This window comes from Chaetura pelagica, unplaced genomic scaffold, assembly GCF_000747805.2.
Source record: "Chaetura pelagica isolate M959 unplaced genomic scaffold, ChaPel_1.0 scaffold139, whole genome shotgun sequence".
NCBI classification, from domain to species: domain Eukaryota; kingdom Metazoa; phylum Chordata; class Aves; order Apodiformes; family Apodidae; genus Chaetura; species Chaetura pelagica.
The window spans coordinates 6,409,700-6,431,591 of record NW_009970717.1 but is presented as its reverse complement, the minus strand read 5'-3'; the positions used below and the strand labels follow the sequence as shown (position 1 = coordinate 6,431,591).

Genomic DNA, 21,892 nt, shown 5'->3' with positions numbered 1-21,892 from the left:
ATATATAATTCCTGCTCAACATATAAGAGTCTACTTAACAGGAAAAGTTCAGACTCAGGAGTGCACAAATAAGCATTAGAAAATACATACCAACATTGTACATATTGAGTACCAGGATGCCACGACACAGAGAGCCTAAAGGATTGTCCTCAATAATCTGAAAAACATGAGTTAAATCTGACCTTGAATATTCTTTTGAGTGAAATGCACAGGACATTAACAAACAATAAACAGGCTAACAGGTTTTCTTACTTGCAAATATTAAAGCAGAAATTAAACAGGGAAAGTAGTTAAAATTTCAGGCACATTATTGTTTAGCCAAACAGAAAAATCTAAACTGATATGATTTTCATTAGCAGGAAATCATTATAATCTCCTAAAACCCCACCAAATCAGCTATCCCCTTAAGTAGTTTTCTATGAGGGATGTCCTGACAAAAACATTCAGCAGCAGAGAACAATGACAAATCCATTCCTTTCTCTTTCTGTGTTCTCTCACAGAATGAAGAGTTGTAAGTCTATAAACCAGACTGACTTCGGGTAGGCAACATCTTTGAGGGAAACATATCAGACAAATCTGAACCCTCACCTGGCTTTCAAGCTCAGCAGAGTTATCAGATGACAGTTCTTCAACATAATTAGATGGAAAATAATGTTGGACTTTTTCTCCGTAATCCCCCTTCCACCTGAATGTAAAGAGAAAAGTATATATATACAGCAAGAAATAGTTAAAGAGCTTCAATAAATCATTCATAAAGCAACAATCCTCAAGAAAATGGTCATTAATATCCCATACAAGCTTATCTAGCTGGCTATCACCAAAATACAAGTGATAAAGTAACTAAAAGCTGTATCAAAGTGATCATTAGTAACATATTATTTCAGAGGGATTACAGTTATTGTAAACTGCAATTAATGACTTAAGAGGCTTTTTCCTTCCCTTCAGTAATAAAAATACTATTATGTGGTTGATTACTCAGAAGAAACTAAAGGGAAACATTAGATTCCCATGTTTTCAAGCAACTTACAAGCCAGCTAAGAAAGGATATAATATGGAAAGGTAACTAAAAAAGGTGGGTTTGATTCCTGAGAAGTACTCAGTAGAGCAAGGGAAGAAACAGAGCAATGACAACGATGGTAATGGGTGTGTGACTTCCCAGAATATACAAGTGTTCAAGAAGAATGAATGTAGTAAAGGAAAAATACTGGATACACTGGGCTATGGAGAGTCTGCATACTGAGGTTATTGCTGCAGGATAGAAAAAATGGAAAATACATTAATGAGACTTGAGGATGAGGGGGGCTGGGAATTTTTTTTAAATACACTGGCATTTAGACTTACAAAGCCAAATTAATAAGCAATGATCAGACAATAGGAAAGATTTTAAAAAACTACTATCCAAAGCTCAATTTTTTCCTCCATCTAGCAATCACCAAAAGTTCTCCTACGAGGAATCTTTGTCCTTACCAGCCTCCAGTTTCCTTTGTGACATTATGAATTAAAGCTCCTCGAGAGAAGCTCAATTCATCACTTCTTTTGGCTCTGTAGTCATACAAGGCTTTCACTGTTCTCTGAGGCTTTAAAAGAAACAGAGCAAAAGGGTCATCTGGGGGGATGGGTCATAAAATGATCAATAATGCAATAAAAAAAAAAATAAAAATGGAGGGGGGATTGGATCCCTTTTTTTGTTATGAAGCTTAGAAAACATAATACTGAAGTTCCAGAGTGACATCTATTGGTGGAAGCAAGGGTTGCTACTTAACTGCTATTACTCAAGTACCAGCTTAGAAAAATAAAAAGGAATCTCTATTTTTGGTTGCTGCAACATATTATGCAGGGAAAAACAAACAAACAAACAAAAAAAAAGCACACATGAAATATCAATCCTCTACTTTCAGTACATGTATCTAAATGCAGTTGGAGTTTGCAGGCTTAGATGCCTACAAATCCTCCAAAATCACATGAGACATCCTGCTGATGACAGTTCCTTTAGGAAGAGAACCAATTTTAGCAGAACAAGCACTTCTTTATCTTGAATTTACTATTACCTAAATTCTTCAGCAGCAAATTCATTGGCCAAGAAAACTGAAAAGAATTACAGCCACAAAATTTACAAGCAGGTGAACTTTTATGAGAATTTACTAGTCATGCCCTAACAAGGACTAGATATAAGTACATGTTTTCTGTGCCACTTGTTTTTAAAACACTATATTTACCAATAATAAACCAAATACAGCATTTTTATACAGAAAATATAAATAAACTCTGCACTTATGTGTGCATGCAGGCCATGTTTGCTAATGGAATTGCAATAATTTTATACACAAATAACAGTGCTCACTAACACACAGAGACACATTTGGGGTTTACATGATGTGCTTTCTTTCCAGGAATATTTTCCCTTCTCAAAAGGAACCTTCTCCCAGATTATTTATTTTGGGGGGCATACCTGTATAAACACACATGCCAAACCAAATTGTTTCCACAGACGCAATAGCAAAAATGTTCAAATTCCCAGTATGGATGAATTAATATAGGATTTGCACAGAAGAAAATGGGTTCTAAAGGGATGTTAGAAAAAAATCAAGCCCTTTAAACTTCTGCTGTGCAGTCCTCCATAAATCAAGCAGCCTAACACTTTCAATTATCCTTTTCATTACTCCTAAAAGGAAATCAACAAACAGTAATTTTAAGAAGTCTACATTGTGTGAATATCTTAAGCATACCACTGTAGGAGTGATTTCACTGGGTTCCACATACATCTTGACATCATAGAGGGAGTTAATATCTTTTTCCTAAAAACAGGAAGAGAGAAAAAAAAAAAAATAAGGTTACAGGAATAAAAGATTATAAAAGTACTTAATGTTAACAGAACTTTCATTGCTGAAACCACCTTTCTGAAAATATATAGGCAAACAGAAGAGGAGGAAAGGCAGACACCTCAGTTATGCTCATTTCTGTAGCTGAAGGTACCTGAACACGAGTTTGTTTTTTAACCTGGCTATGCCTCAATTTAATGAACAGGAAAACACAATCAAACAGCAATATCTCACAAAGGGATCTTTTATTAAGTCAAATAACTCTGAGATTGTGAGTGCCCTCCCATGTGTGACCTGGGAAGACAATACCAACACTTATGATTTCTGTGTTACAGTACTTTAGTTCCAGTACTGGTTTCACTATTAGATAAAAATTCTAAAACAATATACACAGTCATATTTTTAATTTTATTCTCTCCTTGTGCTCCCATTTGAATCTAGTCCTAGGATACAGAAAGCAACATGCACAGCTATAGGTAACATAATCAAAAATCCTGAGGTCTAAAATCTTTCAGTGCCTTTTAACCTCCACAGAAGATGCAAAACCCCCGGATTTTTACTTCCTCAAATATCTCACCCATGATTTTTCCTGCAGCTTCTTATGGACATGTATTGGAAAACAAAACACATAATCTCAGGCTTCCCAAAAGCCAGTTTCCTCAGGAAAGTCCTCAGGTCATGAAACACATCCATCCAGAAAGCAGGCCTCTATCCTAAGCTAATTATCCGGGCTCCTAGTTTAGTCAATGGACAGACAAAAGTATCTCTTGGGAAGATTTCTTCATGCTTATCTCGAAGAGTCAGCCTTCAGAGGTACTTCTCACTTTATGCCACAGAAGGCAGTTGGACACCATCCCTGAGATGGCTCCAGTGATGTGAGGTGAATGCCACTGCCTGTCCAGGCACAGAAGAATATTTAGTTTTCTTCTGAAATGCTTAGCAATTGGCATCTGCAGGATCATTTTAAGATCTCTGTCCACTCCAGCAACAGAAGAGAGGGCCAACTGCAGGTGAGGCTATTAGCAAAAATTCCTTTTAGCAGAGCAACAATCCCTTACTTCACAGAGCTCTTTTCTCATTAAAACATGAGGAAGACAAGAGTTAACTGGCAATCAAAGATTAAGCTCTTTTCTTCACATATCTCAAAACCTTTGTGAGAGAAGTCTCTATAACCATCTCAGTTTCACAGAAAACTACCTGCCTAACCTCCCCCATCTATCCCAGCCCAATCAAACCCAGCTTCCCCAGGTCTAAGTTTGGGACTGTGCCCACTACAGCAACTTGTCCAGAGCCCATCCCTTACCGTGCTGTAGCGCTCCAGCAGCTCCTCGGTCACCGGGTAACGCAGCTTCATTTTCCTGTACAGCGGGTGCTTCTCATAGTAGGTCACCAGCTCCACTAAACTCTCAAAGTAGGCTGAGGTGCCAAGCACAAAATGCCGCCCTTCTTGCTGGATTCGGAAGTGCTTCACCTTCCCCTCCGCCCTGCCAAACAAGCACAGGGGCTGGAAAAGGCACAGGCACTTGCAGTGCCAGCATCAGGGCTGCAAACTGGACCAAAAACGCTTTCTGCCTCTGAATCATCTGCAGTAACTTCTCCCTCTTGCAAAGCCTCCTTTATTTAAAATGAGTTCCAGTTGACTGATCAAATACACAAAATTACACTCTCGCTTTTCTAAAATGTGCAGGGCCTTGGGACAAATCCATGGTTTTGCTTTGATGAAACTTCCCTCTTTTTTTTTTTTTCTTCTACAGATTAGTGTCATCTTCCTATTAACACAAATGTCTCTAATCAGACTGAGGGTACCTCTGGAATTTGCTGATGATGATTTGCTGCTGTCCCTAAGCAACAGATACACTCCCCTTAAAATGAGTAGATGTCTCTTCCCTATACTCATTTTTATAACTACAGGAATCAATTTTGAAACAAACAAACAAAAATCTCTTGTGCTTGCATTGAAAACAGTAAAATCATCCATTGAAGACACCCTCATTCTTTTTAAACTGTTCAAGTTTTGATACTTCTCATTTTCCCCCGTGAAACAGTTTTATTGAGATGCTGCAGCTCAAGTTACTTCAATATCCACCTTGGTAACAGAAAGCTTAAAACAAAAGTACTCAGGGCCATAGGGAATTGTGGACATCTTCAACACAGAGTAAGGCATGCACATAAGAGGAAAATAAGTGTTTGTTTCCCAAAGCAATTTTATATGTTGCAGAAATATGCATTTTCAAAGAAAAAGAATTTGATTTGAAGACACAATGAAGAACACCACAATCCTATTATTAATGCTGTTGTAAGAACTAGTTTCAAAAATATATTCTCTGGCAAGAAAAGCTGACAATTTCATTTTGATACTTCATTTTGGTCAGTTATATGACAGGGCGGGATTTCTAGGGGATAAGGATCTAGAATCACTAATGAAGCAGCAGCAAAGAAAACTTCAAAATAACATCTTGTAGTAAGGAGCACTAAGGAAGTGAAGAAGGGCCATGCACAGTTCTGTATGGGAAGAAACAGACAGCAGGTGCCCAAATATTCTTTATAGAAGCATAGAAGTTTATTCTAGTCACAAATTAATTCTCACACGTGGACCTTCTGCACAAATCAACCATGATAATTACTCAAAGGTTGAAAGCAAGAACTTTCAGCCTCTGAAAAGACCACAGTATATTTAAATACAAAAAAAACCCCAAAAAACAACATTGTTAGGCTACTAAGTAATATAGACATATTCGTATTTTCTTACCTGAAAGTCATGGCAAAGGAATCAGGCTCATCTCTCTTTCTAATCAGAAAGGCTCCATCTCGAGGAATCCGCATCAGCATTTCTTCTGCCTCTCCCCGACTCAAGTTGCTATAGTACCAACTGCAGTTGTTAAACATCAAAATGGACAAAGGATTACAAATGTGTTAAATGTCACTCAGTAAGAGTAACAGGCAGTATTATTAACAACAGAGCTTCAAACATTATACAAAAAAATATGCATTAGATTTTCCCCATCTTGCCACCTCTGACAGCAGCTTATTTTGGATGAAAGCATCAAGAATACATCAGAACACCTCACGTGTCTGAAATGATAACACACAAATCCACATTTCTTCCTGAAACAAAGGCACTGGATCCTGTTTTTAGTCTGTCATTCAGTTTTCAGTAGCTTATTCAGTTTTGACAAAGCAGATTTAAGAAAAAGCCAGAATACAGACAAAAGAAATAGTCCAGGCATTTTAATATATTTTTTTTTTCAAAGTTTGATTTTATCTTTCACTGTAGGGATGGACCTATCTTGGAACTAATGTGCCTGCAATGAAGCTGTGGCCACTTACACCAGCAGTACTTCTCCACCTCACACAGAAAGGCAGGAACACCTCACCCTTAAACACATCCTGCCCTCTCACTGGCTTCCAAAGTTATTTACTGGTGGTCAGTGACTCCCAGCTACTAGGGAGAGTGGTGAAAAAAGAAGTTTTAGTCACAGATCAACATCTTAAATGCAAAAGAGATTTACTTTTTCTCACTGCAGAGAAGACAGAACAAAACAAAAGCCAGTGATTAGAATGTTCTGTCAGCAAACAAGAGCAAGCTCTGCCCAGGATCTACATCAGACAAATACCAGCTGGAAATAAACACCAAGCTATGCTACTTCCTATCAGTGTGGAGTGAAGTCAGCCTAACCAGCTCTGACAGGAGTGAGGTGGAGGTCAGGATTAGGAAAACATAACTGTTTGGGCTCACTGCCCCAGTTATAGAGTTTCCAGATGGCACAGATCATGACCACTTAGTTGCCAGACCACAGCCAACTACTGAGTATCTAATCCAACCCAGTGGGTGTTGTAAAACAGTGAGCAGGGAAAGAAAGAATTGGCACACTTCCACAGCATTACAGTTCTCACTGATTTTCCTAGTTGCTGCTGGTGAATTGCTTTCTGAGAGACTCCTCTCTGTTTTACCAGGTTCTCACAAAGTCAGTGATCTGACTCAGCATCTTTCAGGGAAGCCAATTTCTACAATACCTGTGTATGAGCAACACTCAGGTGTGCTCCTGAACCCAGGGAATTTTCTCTGCAAAAAAAAATCCAAGACCATCTCAAACAAGGCAAAAGCCACTGCCATAACAACCCTGGTGCTTGCCTTCTGTACATACTCTTTATTCTCATGAGGGCTGGGATTAGGCACAGCGTCCGTCAGGCGCAGCTCGAATTCAGCGCATCGTAAATGGGCCTCCCTGTAGTGCTGAATGAGATCGTAGATGCTGTCAAAAGTGAGGTGGTCTGTCAGGTAGTACTTCACAGAGTCCCCATCACTTGAAGAACGGATTCGGCAGTGCTGGACTCTGCCTGACCTCCTGAAGAAATGAAAAGTAAGGAAATGAAAGGTTTTATAACAGCTTTTCTTCTTTTGAAGCATCTCCTCGCCCATTCCTGGTAAACTACTCAGTGAGCTTGCAAAGAGGCAAGGAATCTGTATCACCTCTTGAAACAACCAAAGTAAGAACAGCAACTCCTGACAAGTAAGATTACAGGACTGAAAAGAATCATTTTCAGATGATGATGGTTTAAAATCTGGCACACGCTCCCTACAAAATTTGCTCTGACAGCTCTCTGGGTCAGAAATCCACCTGATACCCTATTCCTCATAATGACTCAACCAGACAAAATAAATAATTAGACAGATAAATAATGAAACCAACCAACAAGCAAATCCCAAACAACCCAGACTACAAAAACCAGAAAAAGAAAAAAACCCTGAGAATTCTTCATTATTTTCCCTCTAGAAGATCTTTTCATCAAAAAGATCAATGTCTCCTAATAAAGCTGAGCTCATGAGACTGCCTTTTTAGTGCAGAAACCAATAATTTATCCCAAAATGAAATGATCAAATTTTAGCTCACTCATTGAGGAAATAAATTCTATATCCTGCCAAAACCCTAAAAGAGTTGAGGGAAGGGCTGGGGGAGATGGAGGAGTGGAGCAGGACAGGGCATCAAACCAGTCAGTCTTCTCTTGAGGAAGACTTCTCTGCAAGACTTCAAATAAAGCCTATTCTGCCAAAATGCACTGTGCTACTTGCCTTTCACAGTGCTATTCATAGCATTCTAGTCATTCTAGCAACCCCCTATTCCCATTCCCTGTCAGCTATAAATGAACACTTGAAAAATATACACATTTTTCTGCAATGGCATAAAACAAACAAACAAAACCCACATACAATTTTTACAACAATCACCATACCAGAATGACAAGGTGCAATCATTAGGGAAAGCCTCACTTTCCCTAACTAGGAATGTCCCATCCTTGCCACCCATTTCAGCACAATATTCCTGGAGCAGTTTCTCAGCAGTTGTTCTCCCCTCTTTCATTTTCCCATGGAACCATTTCTCTTTTAAGTGCAGTTCAGTACGTTTCACCTCCTAGACCAGAAAATAAGAATTTTTATAGTGCATTTCCAACCCTGGCAACGACCCTTACAAGTTTTTCATTTCCAGATACACTTGTTCTCTGACATAGATCCTCTAAAATTTCAACATGAGCATAAAAAAATACACATCTATGGATACTGAAATAGAGAATAAAAATAATATGCTTAAGCAACAAAACATAGCCATCACCTTTGTAGAATCTTCATCAGCATTCTGCTCTATATCATCACTGAAGGAAAGCTTTTCATCAGCAATAGCACAGTAGTGCCGAGTCCATTTCTAAAATTTGAAAGATATTAAAACCATTAACAAGACAGAGTAAAACTCACCACAATTTCCAAACAAGGCATAACAATAAACAAAATACTTCTTCACCTCATCCACATCTGTTCAACTGACAATATTACTTACACAAATATTAACTTGATATAAATTTCCAGTATTACACAACCTACTAATAAACTGTAGAAAATGCCACATAAATAATACCTGTTCTATTGTGTCCCACATGTAAAGTTCTCCCTGTTGCTTTTTTTCTTCCTTCTTGTCTTCCAAGTTCACATCAATGTCTCCCTTTGGTCCCAGTTTTTTGTGCTTAAAAACAAACAAAAAAAAGGCTCGCCACATTAATACACATACATAGTAACATATATAAAATTGGTCATAATATTTCAGCATACTCAGTATTACTGGAAGTATTTCCCTCCACTGCCCAGCCTTCTTCTGTCATTACCATAACAATAGCTGTTCCACAGGGCTCTATGCAGCAGGGCTGGATTTCTTTTCTTTAAAATTTAAATCTCATCATAAAGGTTAAAAATTGAGTTGAGGTATCATTCAAGCAGAGGAAACAACTAGTCTGAAAAGAGCTCACCACTCTTCAGAGGACAGAAAAGATGAAGTGTCGCATACTAAGAAATAAGGACAAAGTAAGAATCCCTCTGGAGAGCACAGGACATGAGGAACAAAAAACTAAAAAGGATAAAGAATTTAAATGAAGGGGAATTCACTTTTCTACAAGAAAAAATAGAAGTGAAATCTTTTACAAAAAGGGAGGATAAGTTCTATTTTTTTGAGAGTGCTCATGAAAAGTAGTGGCTCCAGGGACTAAGGGTAGCACCAAATACTTAATTGCAGTTACTGATGGGATTAACCATGCAGTTCTCAGCTGCACTTAGTTCTGCACAGCCTATTGCAGGTAGATTCCACTTGGACAGGCTTATCTAAGAAATTCCACAGGCTCCTAACATAGGAGTTGCCCCTGTTTACTGACAACATTTTCCAAACAAAAGCCAAACAACACAACTAGCTCACTGGCAGGTGCTGATCCATTTAAAGACTCTTTAATGGTCTTTTAGACAGGATGAATTGGTACAGGTTTTCTCTTGTGCAGACTCACAGTAGTTTGTAATGCCCTTTTAAAATCAGATCTGTCCTTTTTTTCTTCATGTGCCTACAAAACTCCTCTCTGTGTTCTGCAAGGTAACAACAGACAGTTCAGATGGGAAAAAAAAAAAATAACAAAATCTAAGCACAGAACTCTTGCACCCTATATTGGGATGTTATTATTTCCAGCCTTACATTCAAGAGCTGTATGGTTGTATCTATCTTTCCTTATTCTACTCAGAAGCTCAATACATAATATGCAAACCTGGAAAACTGAAGCATGGACAAAAGTGATTCTTATTTTACTGAAGAGATCATGAGCAGCCCTCAGATATTCCACCTGATTTTGCCTTTCAAAACGTTCTACTGAAGTTTCAATCTGAGAAGTGTTCTTTCAGTTACCTGCCTCGTGGTGTTGCACAAAAGCCTCAAGAAAAGCATCTGTATTGCCCAGAAGGTAAAACAGACTAACAGTGTCTGCCTTCTAATAGGACCACTTCCATGTTTCACTAGTGACTCACTAAATTGCATATTTAAATCACACTGAGTTAGTAAAAAACCATTGATTTTTTTGCAGTTTGCAAGCAATCCTGACAACTCAAGTGTGCAGCCTGCAAGTGCTTTGGGTTTCACTGGAATGAGAGGCATCCTTTGAAAACTTTTTATTCAAGAACATACTTGTATCATTTTTAAGCAGGCCACATTGTGTAAAAAGTGTATGATGAGCACCTGTAGCAGTGAACCCTTGCTGAAGTCCAGCAGTGACATTTCAGGAACTGGAAGACCTTTAGGAAAGAGCTGACATTCAATCTGGCACTTGAACTAGCCATACATTGCAAAGAAAGGCAACAGAAAGTACTTTAATAATATATTGTTTTACAGACCTCCATACACAATTGCAAAATGTTACTAGCACACACTTCAAACGTGGGATTTCTTGTCTCTCAACAGAAATTAACAGCTAGCTAAGCTGTGAAGCCAGAAAACAGTATTTGTGGCTCCTGCTTTTGCTTTCCTCTTTTATCTACCAGCACACAAAGCAAGCCTACCTTGATGATGATTTTTTCTTTCAGCTGGGTTGGTGATGGCAGCTGATCTGCACTGGCTTCAACAGGCTTCATTAAAAGCTGATCCCCAAATACCTCCTTGAACACTTTGGCCATGTGTCTCTGCTGCTCCACACTACAGTGCTCTTCAATTGAGAGAATGACTGGGTATCTTTGATGGAGAAAACAAAAGTGAACAAAGACAATTCCCTTTTGCTACAACTGGCAAGGCAAGAAAAACAGCACCCTTCCTTACCACCCAGATGAAAGAAAATATTTAAAGCAAATAAGAAGACAAAAGAATAAGAGAGAGACACACACACAACAGATATTAACAGATGGGAAATCACAGAATCATTATGGTCAGAAGGGAGCTCTGGAGGCCATCAAGTCCAAATGCTTTCTTGGGGAAGGTCAAATTCCTAGGTTAGATCAGCTTGCTCAGAGTTTTGTCCAGCCAGGGTTTTAATATCTCCAAGGATAAAGATTCCTTCCAAGCTCTGTGGGCACAGTTTCAGTGCTGGAGCATTGTTATGTGAAAATTAAGTTTCTCCTCTCCTGAAAACTGTTTTCCTTCACACGCACTCTTAAGAACAATCTGGTTCCACCTTCTCTACAATCATCCGCTAGTGGAAGCCAGCAACCAGTCTTGCCCATTAACCTCTTCTCAAAAGTAAGCAAACAGCTCAGTGAGCTTCCCCTTGCATATCATGCATGTGCACTGACCCCAGTACTGAAAACTGAAGCAGAGAAAGCACTGGATACTTCAGCCTTCTCCAGTCACTAAGTCTCCTGCCCAATTTAGCAGCAGGCTCATACTTTTCTTAATCTTCCTCTTGTTGCAATTGTACCTGTAAAGGTCTTTTTTGCTGTCCTTCACATCCCTCAACAATTTCATTTCCACATGAACTTTAGCTTTTCTAATTTTGTACCTGGATATCCAGGAAATACTTCAATATTCCTTTTTGGGTAGCCTATTCCTTAAAGCAAGCAGGGAAAGCACCACACTGAATTTATGGTACTGATGGTCTGAAACCATAATGCATCGTATATTATGGCTGTCATTAAAGCAATATACCTATGTAGACACTGTCCCACAGGAGACAATAATCCTTCTCCTCTGTGTCCAGCTGCTAAAGTGGAAAAATTGGACACAAACAGTTCGACCTGTTTCCCAGTTTGTTGGCAATATTTTTAAACTTAAGGACATCTCAGCACAAGTTATAGAAGGGCAGAACAGAGACGCAGATTTAAACGCATGTTATCAGTTCTATGAATTCAACATCTTCTCAGCTAAGACCTCCCCTACAACATGAACATTACCTGATAGATATGTTGCTTGTCACTTGTAGTTGTTTGGGTTTGGTAATTTGTTATTTTGGTGGGGTTTTTGTTTTGTTTTTATTTACAAGACAGTATTCAGCATTTTAAGTTTCACACTTCAATTAAATAAAAAAATCATAGAATCATCAAGGTTGGAAAAGACCTTCAAGATCATCAAGTCCAACCATCCACGCTACAATCCCTAACCACTAAACCAGAAGAAGACTTAGACAAGGAGACAAGAACCACTTTTGAATACTCATTTACTTCGTTAGCGGTAAATTGCCACATAATGGAACTCTTCCTCAAAACCGAATCTATTAAAGACCCACATTCACCAATAACAAAGACTACCAGAATGTCATTATTCCCCTAGATACTTTTTGCTCTAGATTACAGAGAAAACAACTTCAGGAAGGTCTAACAATATGAAAAAAGGCTTAAGGAAAATAAATCAAAGCTTACTCAGATGTAACAAAGGCATGATCTTTGATTGCCTGTACTACGTCATCAAATTTGATCTTTGTTGTCCGTGTCCATCCGTGGTAAATGATGGGCTTCCCATCAGGACCATCCCAGCAATCCACTAGGAAAGACCAACAGTGCAAAAAAGGAAGAGACAAAGCAGTTACTTAAATAACTCTAGTAGAAAGAATATATGCAAATCTTCAGTGTTCCACATACTGAGTCATAGACTTCAATGTTCTAATAAAATATTCTATTAGATTAATTTCTATCTCTCACAGAGGAAAATAAGTTAATTTAAATAAAAGCAATACAACTACCAAATGGATGTTCCATAACATCTGGTGTCATGCCCAGCAATGAACTAGGGGTAAGGTTGGCAGGGAAGCCACTGCTCAGGGACTGGCTGGGCATCAGTCAGCTAGAGGTGAGCAACTTGTCCCTCTTGAGTTTTATTTCTCTTTGTTATTTTCCTTTTAATTACAATTTATTATTAATAATAATAATAATTTATTTTTTCTTTTATTTCAAATATTAAACTGTTCTTATCTCAATCCATTAGTTTTCTCCTTTTTATCCTTCCCCACATCCAGCTGGGGTGAATGAGTGAGCAGCTGCATGGCGCCTATTTGCTGGCTGGGGTCAAACCACAACAGTTCTGCATTAGCCAAATTGAACAGGCAGTAGCAACTACTTTTAAGGAACTGGTGAGATTTGAAGTCAAACCCTTCCACAAGGTACATATGCACAGTGATGAAGACACATAGTGGAGAAAAAAAAATGCACAGACACCAACTGATTTACAAGCAAGTTAAACAGGATGATAAAAGGCACCAAATTATAAATATCACTGTGCCTTAGGCTTGTCCGTATTACAGGGAAGGCAAGTAAACAAACTACCTACCACCTCTCTACACTTCACAAGTAATTCCAGCTTAAATCCTATGCTTTCACACATTAGATTCAAGATTGAATTTTCAGTGTGCAGTGAGATGAGATAGAGAAATACCTTCTTAAAGTTTCAAGTGAAGAAAAATACAAGCAGTAGTGAGGTGTAAGAAGGACAGTTTAGGGAATCAGCATTTTCCATATGACTAACTTCAGCTTCAAAAAACAAAGTAGTTCTTTATTTCAGTTCTTTTTTCTTTCTTGGTAAACATGGGAAGCTCTATTTACGTGGACAGCATGTAAGAGCACAAACACTTTACTCACACTCAATACATCGACATCCCATTCTAAGGCACCTGACATAAGCTTCTGTGGAGGATTCACTTCGAAGCTGATCTCCTGTCAGATATCTAAGGAAAAGAAAGGAAATTGTAAAAAACAGGCTGTCAATTTCAAACATTTCCCACTTGCCCACTAGGCGACATTTTTTTCCTTTCATGGAGAATGTGTATTGATTTAATTTTTTTGCCACATTTAAATCACACTGTAGGAAGGCTTCACACATCCCTGCAGTGTATTTCTGGCATAATTCACAAGAATTACTTTCTCCTAACACATGTTAGGTCTGTTTGTACAGGGACAGACACTGGAATTTGATAACTTACGTGTTATGTGAAGAAGAAATCCAGTAGTGAGATAAAGGGTTATTCATGTCCTGCACATCTATTGAATCATATTTCTCATCCCAAATACTGTTTTCTTTTGCAAAAAGGTAAGTAAGGAACTATAATGCAAAGAGAGAGACTGAATTTAAATGTTTTTCCCAACCAAGACTAAAAGAAAGCCAGCAGTATAGCAAGAGAAGCCATGGGGATGTGCCATTCAGTTTACAAACTATGATCTAGCAGTGAAAGAAAAAAAACTCCATGAGGAACTATTAGAAAAGATCATTACCTTACCTCATCAACAAAGAGGAAAGGTTCAGCAGTTTCTCTCATAGTGTCATCAATAAACTTTGTCATTCTTTCTCGGACTTTACTGAGATCTTGTGCCCAAGTTTCCTTCAGATAATAATGAAACAGTTGGAAATAGACTTTAGAAGCAGTGTTATGCTGCATAAAAGCAAATAAGGAGCAGACACCTACAGATGTGATTTACTTCTCTCTCATCTGCTTTAAAGCCAATATATTTTCTTGTATCCACATATCTTAAGTTTCCTCTATGACATGTAAGGGAGAAAAAGATGTTCATCTAATTATCTTTACATAGATTGGAGGCCCACAAAATACACATTAAATCTGCTGACATGCATGCACACACACAGAAAAATCCTGGCCTCCTTGAAGGATAGGCCTTAACTGTAATTGCTTTCATTTCTAAGTGCAATCTGAACATCCTTTTAACACAGTGGAATAGAGAGAAAAAGAAAGTAACATACTTATACAGGAAGTGTAGGTGTCACTTTTTGATCATATTTGCAAACCTGGAGCTCAGCAGCATCTAGCAAATATCACACAATTTTTTTCTTATGGTGTCTGTGCTAAATAACATTATACAAGACCATGAAGACACTGCTCCCCTCCTTACCTCCATCCTTATCTGCTTGCTGCTATGGGACACTGAACTGGCTCCATTCAATAGAACATCACCTTTGACTCAAATGCAGCAGGCACTCAGCTCAGCTTTTTGTGTTAGAGCTGCTAAAAGGGGGCCATGGCCAACACATCACCCCAGATGTACCTAAGGTGAGAACTGTAACTAGGCCAGGCTATCCTCTCTGACATACATCCAGAGTTTACTTCTAACCTTGTCTGTTTATCTACATGAATAAATGGAGATCCTTTTACCTTGTTTAATTTGTGTCCCTTTCCCCCTTCCTCTGGTGCACCTTTAGTCTTTATTTAGATGAAAAATAATAGTCCTTATGAACTTCAGTGGCAACAAATAAGGATAAATCATTCTAAGGCCTTGCAGTGCAGCTGATGTCAATCATATGCTATGACACACCACGTTTCTTTTTAAGGAGCAGAGAATTCTATGAGATAACCTCAAGAAAAAGAACACAACATTTCTGCAACCTTCCCACCTGCTGTTCATGTAGCAGGAATCTCTGAAAGTCATGGAGATGAACTGCTGAAGCATCTGGACGGTCAGTATTTCTTTAAATAAAAAAAAAAAGAGGAAGTGAAGCTAAAGAAATAACAGAGCAAATGTCATCAGATGTTACAGAATAAAATGGTATGATTTATGTCTGGGATTTACAGGATAAATGTGCTGTCACAACCAAGAAACTTTTCATACTTTTGATCAAATTTATATTAGCCTTATAATATTGTGTTACCTAATTACTGTGTTTTCAGCATTTAAATAAACACTCCTGGATTTTGATACATTTTTGAAGTTGATTCATTGAAAAAAGCACCAGATCTCTGCTTTGTAGCAAATGAGCAGCATTCACTTAATGGGGGGATGTTAAGTTCAGTTGAGGCATACAGAGACACTGTTCTTTTAATTATCATAGAGCTACACTTCTACAAATAACTCCTTCCACATATTATTCAGGGGATCTACTGTGATACACCAAAATGTTCTGAGAAAGGACGCAAGATGCAGCTGCACCAAGAAAAGGGCTTCACAACTGCATTATCTTTTGTAGGATACAAATGCCACATCATTTGGTACAAAAAAGGTATTTATAACCTACCCATCCTTGATACATTTGTTCTTTTAAGCAGTCTTTAATTCATATGACATGACCAAGGGCTAAGGAAATACTCAATACACTCAGGGCAAATATTTAAAGTAAATTCCTTAATCTGCTAGCCTAATACTGAAAACCAAGATAGCCCAATTTAATTTACAGCAATGTCTGTGACCTCCCTTTTCATGCTGTACACATCAGATTTTTCAAGTCCACCAAGTGAAAGATGAAGAAACTGTTGCTATCAGCATTCTGCTCAAATCTAGGCAAAGCCTGGGCATGACACTACTCCCCAGACTCAAGTTGGAGTTTCTCCACCAAATTGTCCTTCAACAGCTCTGTTCAGCTCTTCATTAAATCAGAAGATAGGCAAATCTGTTTGCTCCATTTTGTTACCATTTTTGTAGTCAGAAAGTAAAAATAATTTATCAAATTCTATTCAGGACAGTTCCATGATAAATTCACCTTCCTGAATGCAAAAAGATGTATCATTTCATAGAATCACAGAATTGTAGAATCATAGAATGGTTTGGGCTGAAAGGGACCTTAAGGATCATCTAGTTCCAACCCCCTGCATGGGAGGAACACCTCCCACTAGATCAAGGTTGCTCAAGACCCCATCCAACCTGGTCTTGAAGACCTCCAGGGAGGGGACATCCTTTTCACTTACTAAAGCATCAGAACAACAACAAAAAAAAAACAAAACAAAGAACTGTGATGCAATTAAAAATCAATCCTGCAGAACTACAACTATATGGAAATGTGGAAAAATAATACAAAAGAAGAGTCTCACCCAAGAATGAACACAGAGGAATCCTTTTTGAATTCATCAAGAATCTTAAAACAAAAACAACAAACAAACAAACAAACAAAAAAACACACAAAAAAAGAGGAATAGATAAATAATAAAAGAATATGCAATTTTTAAATCTAATCCCACCTAATAATGTCCACTGGTTTGGGAAAGGGAAATATATGCATTTCTGCTTTAGAGAAGCTGGATACAAGTTGGCACAACACATTTTCAATTGAACAAATAAGAAAAACCCACTGCCAAAGCTTGCAATTACAATTCAGGCCTTTCAGTGTGAACACACACAACTCGCAGGCAAAAAACTTGCTATTGATAAGGCACCTAATGCACAAAATCAGCCACGTTTCTGGGGAGCTTTTACTGTTTGATATCTCAGCAAACCTGGAATTACATACAACCCATCTCATTTATTCATGTGAATATTTAACCTAAATCGCTTCCAGCTTGGAGCAGTGTAGTTACAGATAACAGGAAGCTTATCAACTGACCCAAAGCAGTTGTTGAGCAAACTGAGGAGTTTCTCTGAAATGATCCACAAGGGGCGATAACAGGAGTTCAAGGAAGTCAGAGAGCCTCCTTACTCAGTGTTTTACTCTTTCAGCTTTCTGCACAAGCTAACTAACTAGACTTGCATGGCCAAAATTAAAAGTCTGTCAGCAAATGGAGATTCTTTATTACTTCACAATAATTTCAGCATCACTTTTAAACCACACCAAAAAAAAGCTCTTTTGCCATAAGAAACAGCACTGACTTTCAGTACTAAAACTTCTGTTTCAGCAGCTGCAAGTTGAATCCACAATAAGCACATCATCAAAGATTTTTATGCAAGTAATTTCAAATTACGTGTTTTCACACAGTTTTAAAGGGTTCCTAACTTTCAGAGTCACTGAATGTATGCAGTCCCCACCAACTTCATGAATTTATTCAATGAATACATGGGAACAGTAGTCAGGCAGTTGCCCATATGAATTAGTGAAATTGTAATTCCACTGCATTCATGCCTCCCAAGGACTGTGTTTCGTCCATCTTCTCATGGACTCCCCAGTGGTCACCTCCAAGCATGAGAGACAAGAACAACAGCTGTTATGTGATGCTCAGGATACATGTCTGTGATTTAGAGAACATTCTCAGCAATAAAATATTAATACAAGTATAGAACAACCTTGCTCCTATCAGTAAACAGATCAGCCAAGCCTAATAAAAAGACATTCTACACCCTGAACAAACTCACAAGACAAGTTCTTCCTAGAAATTTCTTTGTATCTGTGCATATCTCTGCCACCAACACACAAGAAGCAAAATGAATGACTCATTTATCTTATGCCAATTGCTGATGGTGACTGTTATCTGCACATCAAGTACAGCACCATAGCCTTTTTCTGTTAAAAGAATGGGAAAAAAGAATATGAGTAACAGGGGGAAAAGATCAGCATTCACTCTTTATTCTGATCAAGCAGTTTAAGAGAATGAAGACTACTGATGAAAAGCTTACCGATCTCTGTTGTTCAAACATGATTTTCTTGTAGAACAAATGGAATTGTTCAAAACTAAGCTCTTCCTTGTAAGCACCTATTTCCTACAATAGAAAGCAGCATGCAGTGAATTTAGAATTCCCCAGACTACACTAGCACAACAAACAAGTTGCTCTTAATCCAGATGCCACCCTCTTACACATTCTGTCCTACTCCCAACTTCATACATTTTAATCGCTTGAGATTAAATTTTAATTTTAGTTTGTTTTTTAAGAATACAAACAAGCAAACAGATTCTTGGTTTGTGACACAGTGCTCCTAGCCCACATCTTGGGCCTTGCATATTGTACCTTGACTCCATTTCCACCATGTTACTGAGAGTAAAATAATGCCTCATTCAGTCATTGTTAGCTGGTGCAACAAAAGCAAGAATGTATGCTTGAAGGGTGGAGAGTTGGGAAGCAGGAAAAGGTGGGGATATTTTACATTCCTGTAGGGATGGAAATGACCTTCAGAAGTTTTAATATTAGCACAAGTTGGCATGAAGAGGTTGTTATTTGATCATATTGTAAACAAAATATTTTTCTTATATATGAAAATAACATAAGACAGTTTCCAATGCACTTGGACAGTATCAGCATTGGGAGCTCAAAATCCAATGTTTTTTGTCAACTGTACAATGAAAAGAAGATATAAGAGAGAATTTACTCCAGCAGTATATAGTAAAAAGCAAAAATAGAGATAGTATCCTGAAAAGAAATGACAACAGTTATCATATAATGCCAAACAGATGTAAGTTATCTGGTAATTACCGCAAATTTATCCTTCAAGAACTTCATGTTGCTCACTTTGAAGTTTACTTGGGGAAGGACAGTTTTCAGCTCTCTAAGACTGATACTGGAAAAACAAAGAAGAAAGAAGAAAGCTGTATCTAGTCAGCTGTTAATTTATATTTTCTATCAACATAAAAATGTGACTATCAAAACAGGGCGGGTAGGGCAGGGCTCACCTCACTTAACTGTAAACCTCTACACACATACACCTACATGTGAGCAACCTAGACATGTCTTCTAGTTAGTGGGAAGAAACTGGCATTTCAACTAATTTAGGTATCCATACTGGGATGAAATGAACCATGCTGCAGAAACACCCTTTTCTCTCCATTAACAATCAATCAGATCTAGATGATCAGCTCAAATACAGATGTTTACACCTGACCAGATGAACTATTTTTTCCATTGTTCCAGTCACACTGAAGCTGGAATATAGACAAAGAAAACATTATACAAAGGATATACCAAACAGATGAGCAGAAACAGAAAATAAAAAGCTCTGGTTTTCATTACCATTATAAACTTTTCTCCAGTTGCTTTTCACTTGGATGTTAAAATTGATTTGCAGCAACAAGACCCTCCCCTTCTACAACACTTGAACATGACTTCCCCTCTCACAGCCAAGTCTCCCCAGACAGAATTGCCTCCCAGGTCCATTTACACAGACCTACTGACCCTTTTTAGAGTTTCAGACTTCCAGTGATGTACTAGCAACACTTCAAAACCCACAGTTTTCTAGGTAACAGCAAGGTCTTTCAAATAAGACGTACTTATTTCAGATTTTAAGCAACACAGTGCTTACAAACACCACACATTTCACAGAATCACAGAATCTTAGGGGTTGGAAGGGACCTCGAAAGATCATCTAGTCCAACCCCCCTGTGAGGCAGGATCACCCAGAGCACATCACACAGGAACGTGTCCAGGTGGGTTTTGAATGTCTCCAGTGAAGGAGACTCCACAACCTCTCTGGGCAGCCTGTTCCAGGGCTCTGTCACTCCGACAGTAAAGAAGTTTTTTCTGATGTCTACGTGGAACAAGTATTCAAGCAATATATACTTACAAAGCTAAATGTACTAATTACTGCAACACTTTCTGGCCGCACATCAAATCATGTATTCTGTATGCATCAAACTTATTTTGAAGATTTTGTATTAGAAATAAGCCTGTGCATAGCTTTAAAAAAACAAATAAACAAAAAAACCAAACACAAAACAAAAAAAAACTTTAATTCCTTCACATCTCAGAGCAGCTCACAATACTTACTATACTTATAATGGAAATAACAAGGTAGGTGAATGTTATTATAACTCCTGCATGAACAGAGAGAAGGATGATTTCTAAAGCAGCTGGGTGTCCAAATGCTTTACACATATCACATGTAGAGGTGAGCCAATCTAACAGCTCACTGCTGTCACAAGAAGCAACCTCAACTCCTCTCCTTGTGCCCCACACTCCATTTTCCTGTTGCTATGGTGCCACTGCTTCCATAGGCCAGCTGTGATGCTCATCTAAACTTCTGCTAACATGATTCAACTTGACAGGCCAGCAGAAAACTGTGCAGCCAAGAGTGAGATACAACAGGTTTCCCACTGGTTTCATGAGCTCACCCAGCTCACCTCATGTCCAGATCAGCATCATAGTCAGAATAAGAGAGGGGGCTGAAGTGCCTGATTAGCAGCATGTAAAGATGGTAGAGGAAAAGTAAAGAGTTAGACTTTATTCAGCAGCACCAAGCTGGTACAACAACTCAGCCATGTCCTGTAGCTTCATTTCAGTCACCTGCTATTCAACTTGTCTTTGGATAGCAAACAACTAGAAATTAGGCTGCATGTTCTAGGACAGAGTCTCAAACTCTGGGTGGGTATTCTGGGTTGGCACTGATGTGAAGTCTCAGTGAAAGACACACCATTACAGTGGGACATGTGAAGGGCACAGGGACAAGTCCTAGAGTGGAAGATGAGGGGAATCTGTGGCAGCAAAAAAAAAAGCAGGGAAGTTAGGAGAACACAGGCACAACACCCATGGGCCCTACTGCCAATGCCTACAAAACATTAATGCAATAACAATACCTGAGAAAACAAGACCAAGGTACTCTGTCTTGACCTACAGTGCAAGTCACAACCCATTAACTCTCTGCAAATACAGGGTCAGATCAGAGTTACTTGAAAGCAACAGAAACAATTAGCACCTATGCAAAAGTAATATTTCTATTCTACAGTGTCCATACAAGCAGCTGCCCTGTGAGATTTTCTCATCTCCATTGTGTAGAGAGGGAAAAAGGCAAAGCAAGAAGGAACTTAGCCAAAATCCATGCCAAAGCCAGATTAGAAGTCAGGAAATTCCTGGCTTTCCGCCCTGTCGCCAGACCTGTGGAAAAAAACCCATTTCTTTTGGGAGCAAGAAGCAACACTCCATTTGTACCCTAAACACCAAGCACAAGCAATTTCCTCTAGCCAGACAAGTGCAAGCCAAAACAAAGAGCTGAGACTTCATTACCAACGAGAAAAAACTCAACCTGTGACCCAGGACTTGCCTGGAAGCCTAACCTTTACAATTAACCTCCCTAGAAACTGCAACACTAAACACAACGAAACTCAGTTCAAACTTCTTTCCTGAATTTTTCTAAAAGTATGAATCATCTACCAAGAGAATTAGAAACTGCCCTTTCCACAGCACAAGTCCCCTTGATCCTAACCAGACTGCCTTGTAGTGATGGAACAGC

The 21,892-nt window shown here is 38.5% G+C and overlaps 1 protein-coding gene across 1 annotated transcript in view; it reads right to left on the bottom strand.

Annotated features, from left to right (window-relative positions):
• Positions 1–21,892, bottom strand: part of PLCG2 (phospholipase C, gamma 2 (phosphatidylinositol-specific)) — a 51,128-nt gene that overhangs the window by 12,629 nt on the left and 16,607 nt on the right. Inside the window, exons 5-23 of the mRNA XM_010006196.1 lie at positions 19,147–19,231; positions 18,355–18,438; positions 16,842–16,885; positions 15,434–15,506; positions 14,307–14,408; positions 14,013–14,131; positions 13,672–13,757; positions 12,460–12,580; positions 10,675–10,843; positions 8,729–8,833; positions 8,429–8,518; positions 8,052–8,230; positions 6,965–7,165; positions 5,569–5,688; positions 4,123–4,303; positions 2,727–2,795; positions 1,468–1,577; positions 589–685; positions 91–157 (exon numbers count right to left, since the gene is read on the bottom strand). Coding sequence (XP_010004498.1) covers positions 91–157; positions 589–685; positions 1,468–1,577; positions 2,727–2,795; positions 4,123–4,303; positions 5,569–5,688; positions 6,965–7,165; positions 8,052–8,230; positions 8,429–8,518; positions 8,729–8,833; positions 10,675–10,843; positions 12,460–12,580; positions 13,672–13,757; positions 14,013–14,131; positions 14,307–14,408; positions 15,434–15,506; positions 16,842–16,885; positions 18,355–18,438; positions 19,147–19,231 — 2,102 coding nt within the window. The remainder of the gene's footprint in view (positions 1–90; positions 158–588; positions 686–1,467; positions 1,578–2,726; positions 2,796–4,122; positions 4,304–5,568; positions 5,689–6,964; positions 7,166–8,051; positions 8,231–8,428; positions 8,519–8,728; positions 8,834–10,674; positions 10,844–12,459; positions 12,581–13,671; positions 13,758–14,012; positions 14,132–14,306; positions 14,409–15,433; positions 15,507–16,841; positions 16,886–18,354; positions 18,439–19,146; positions 19,232–21,892) is intronic.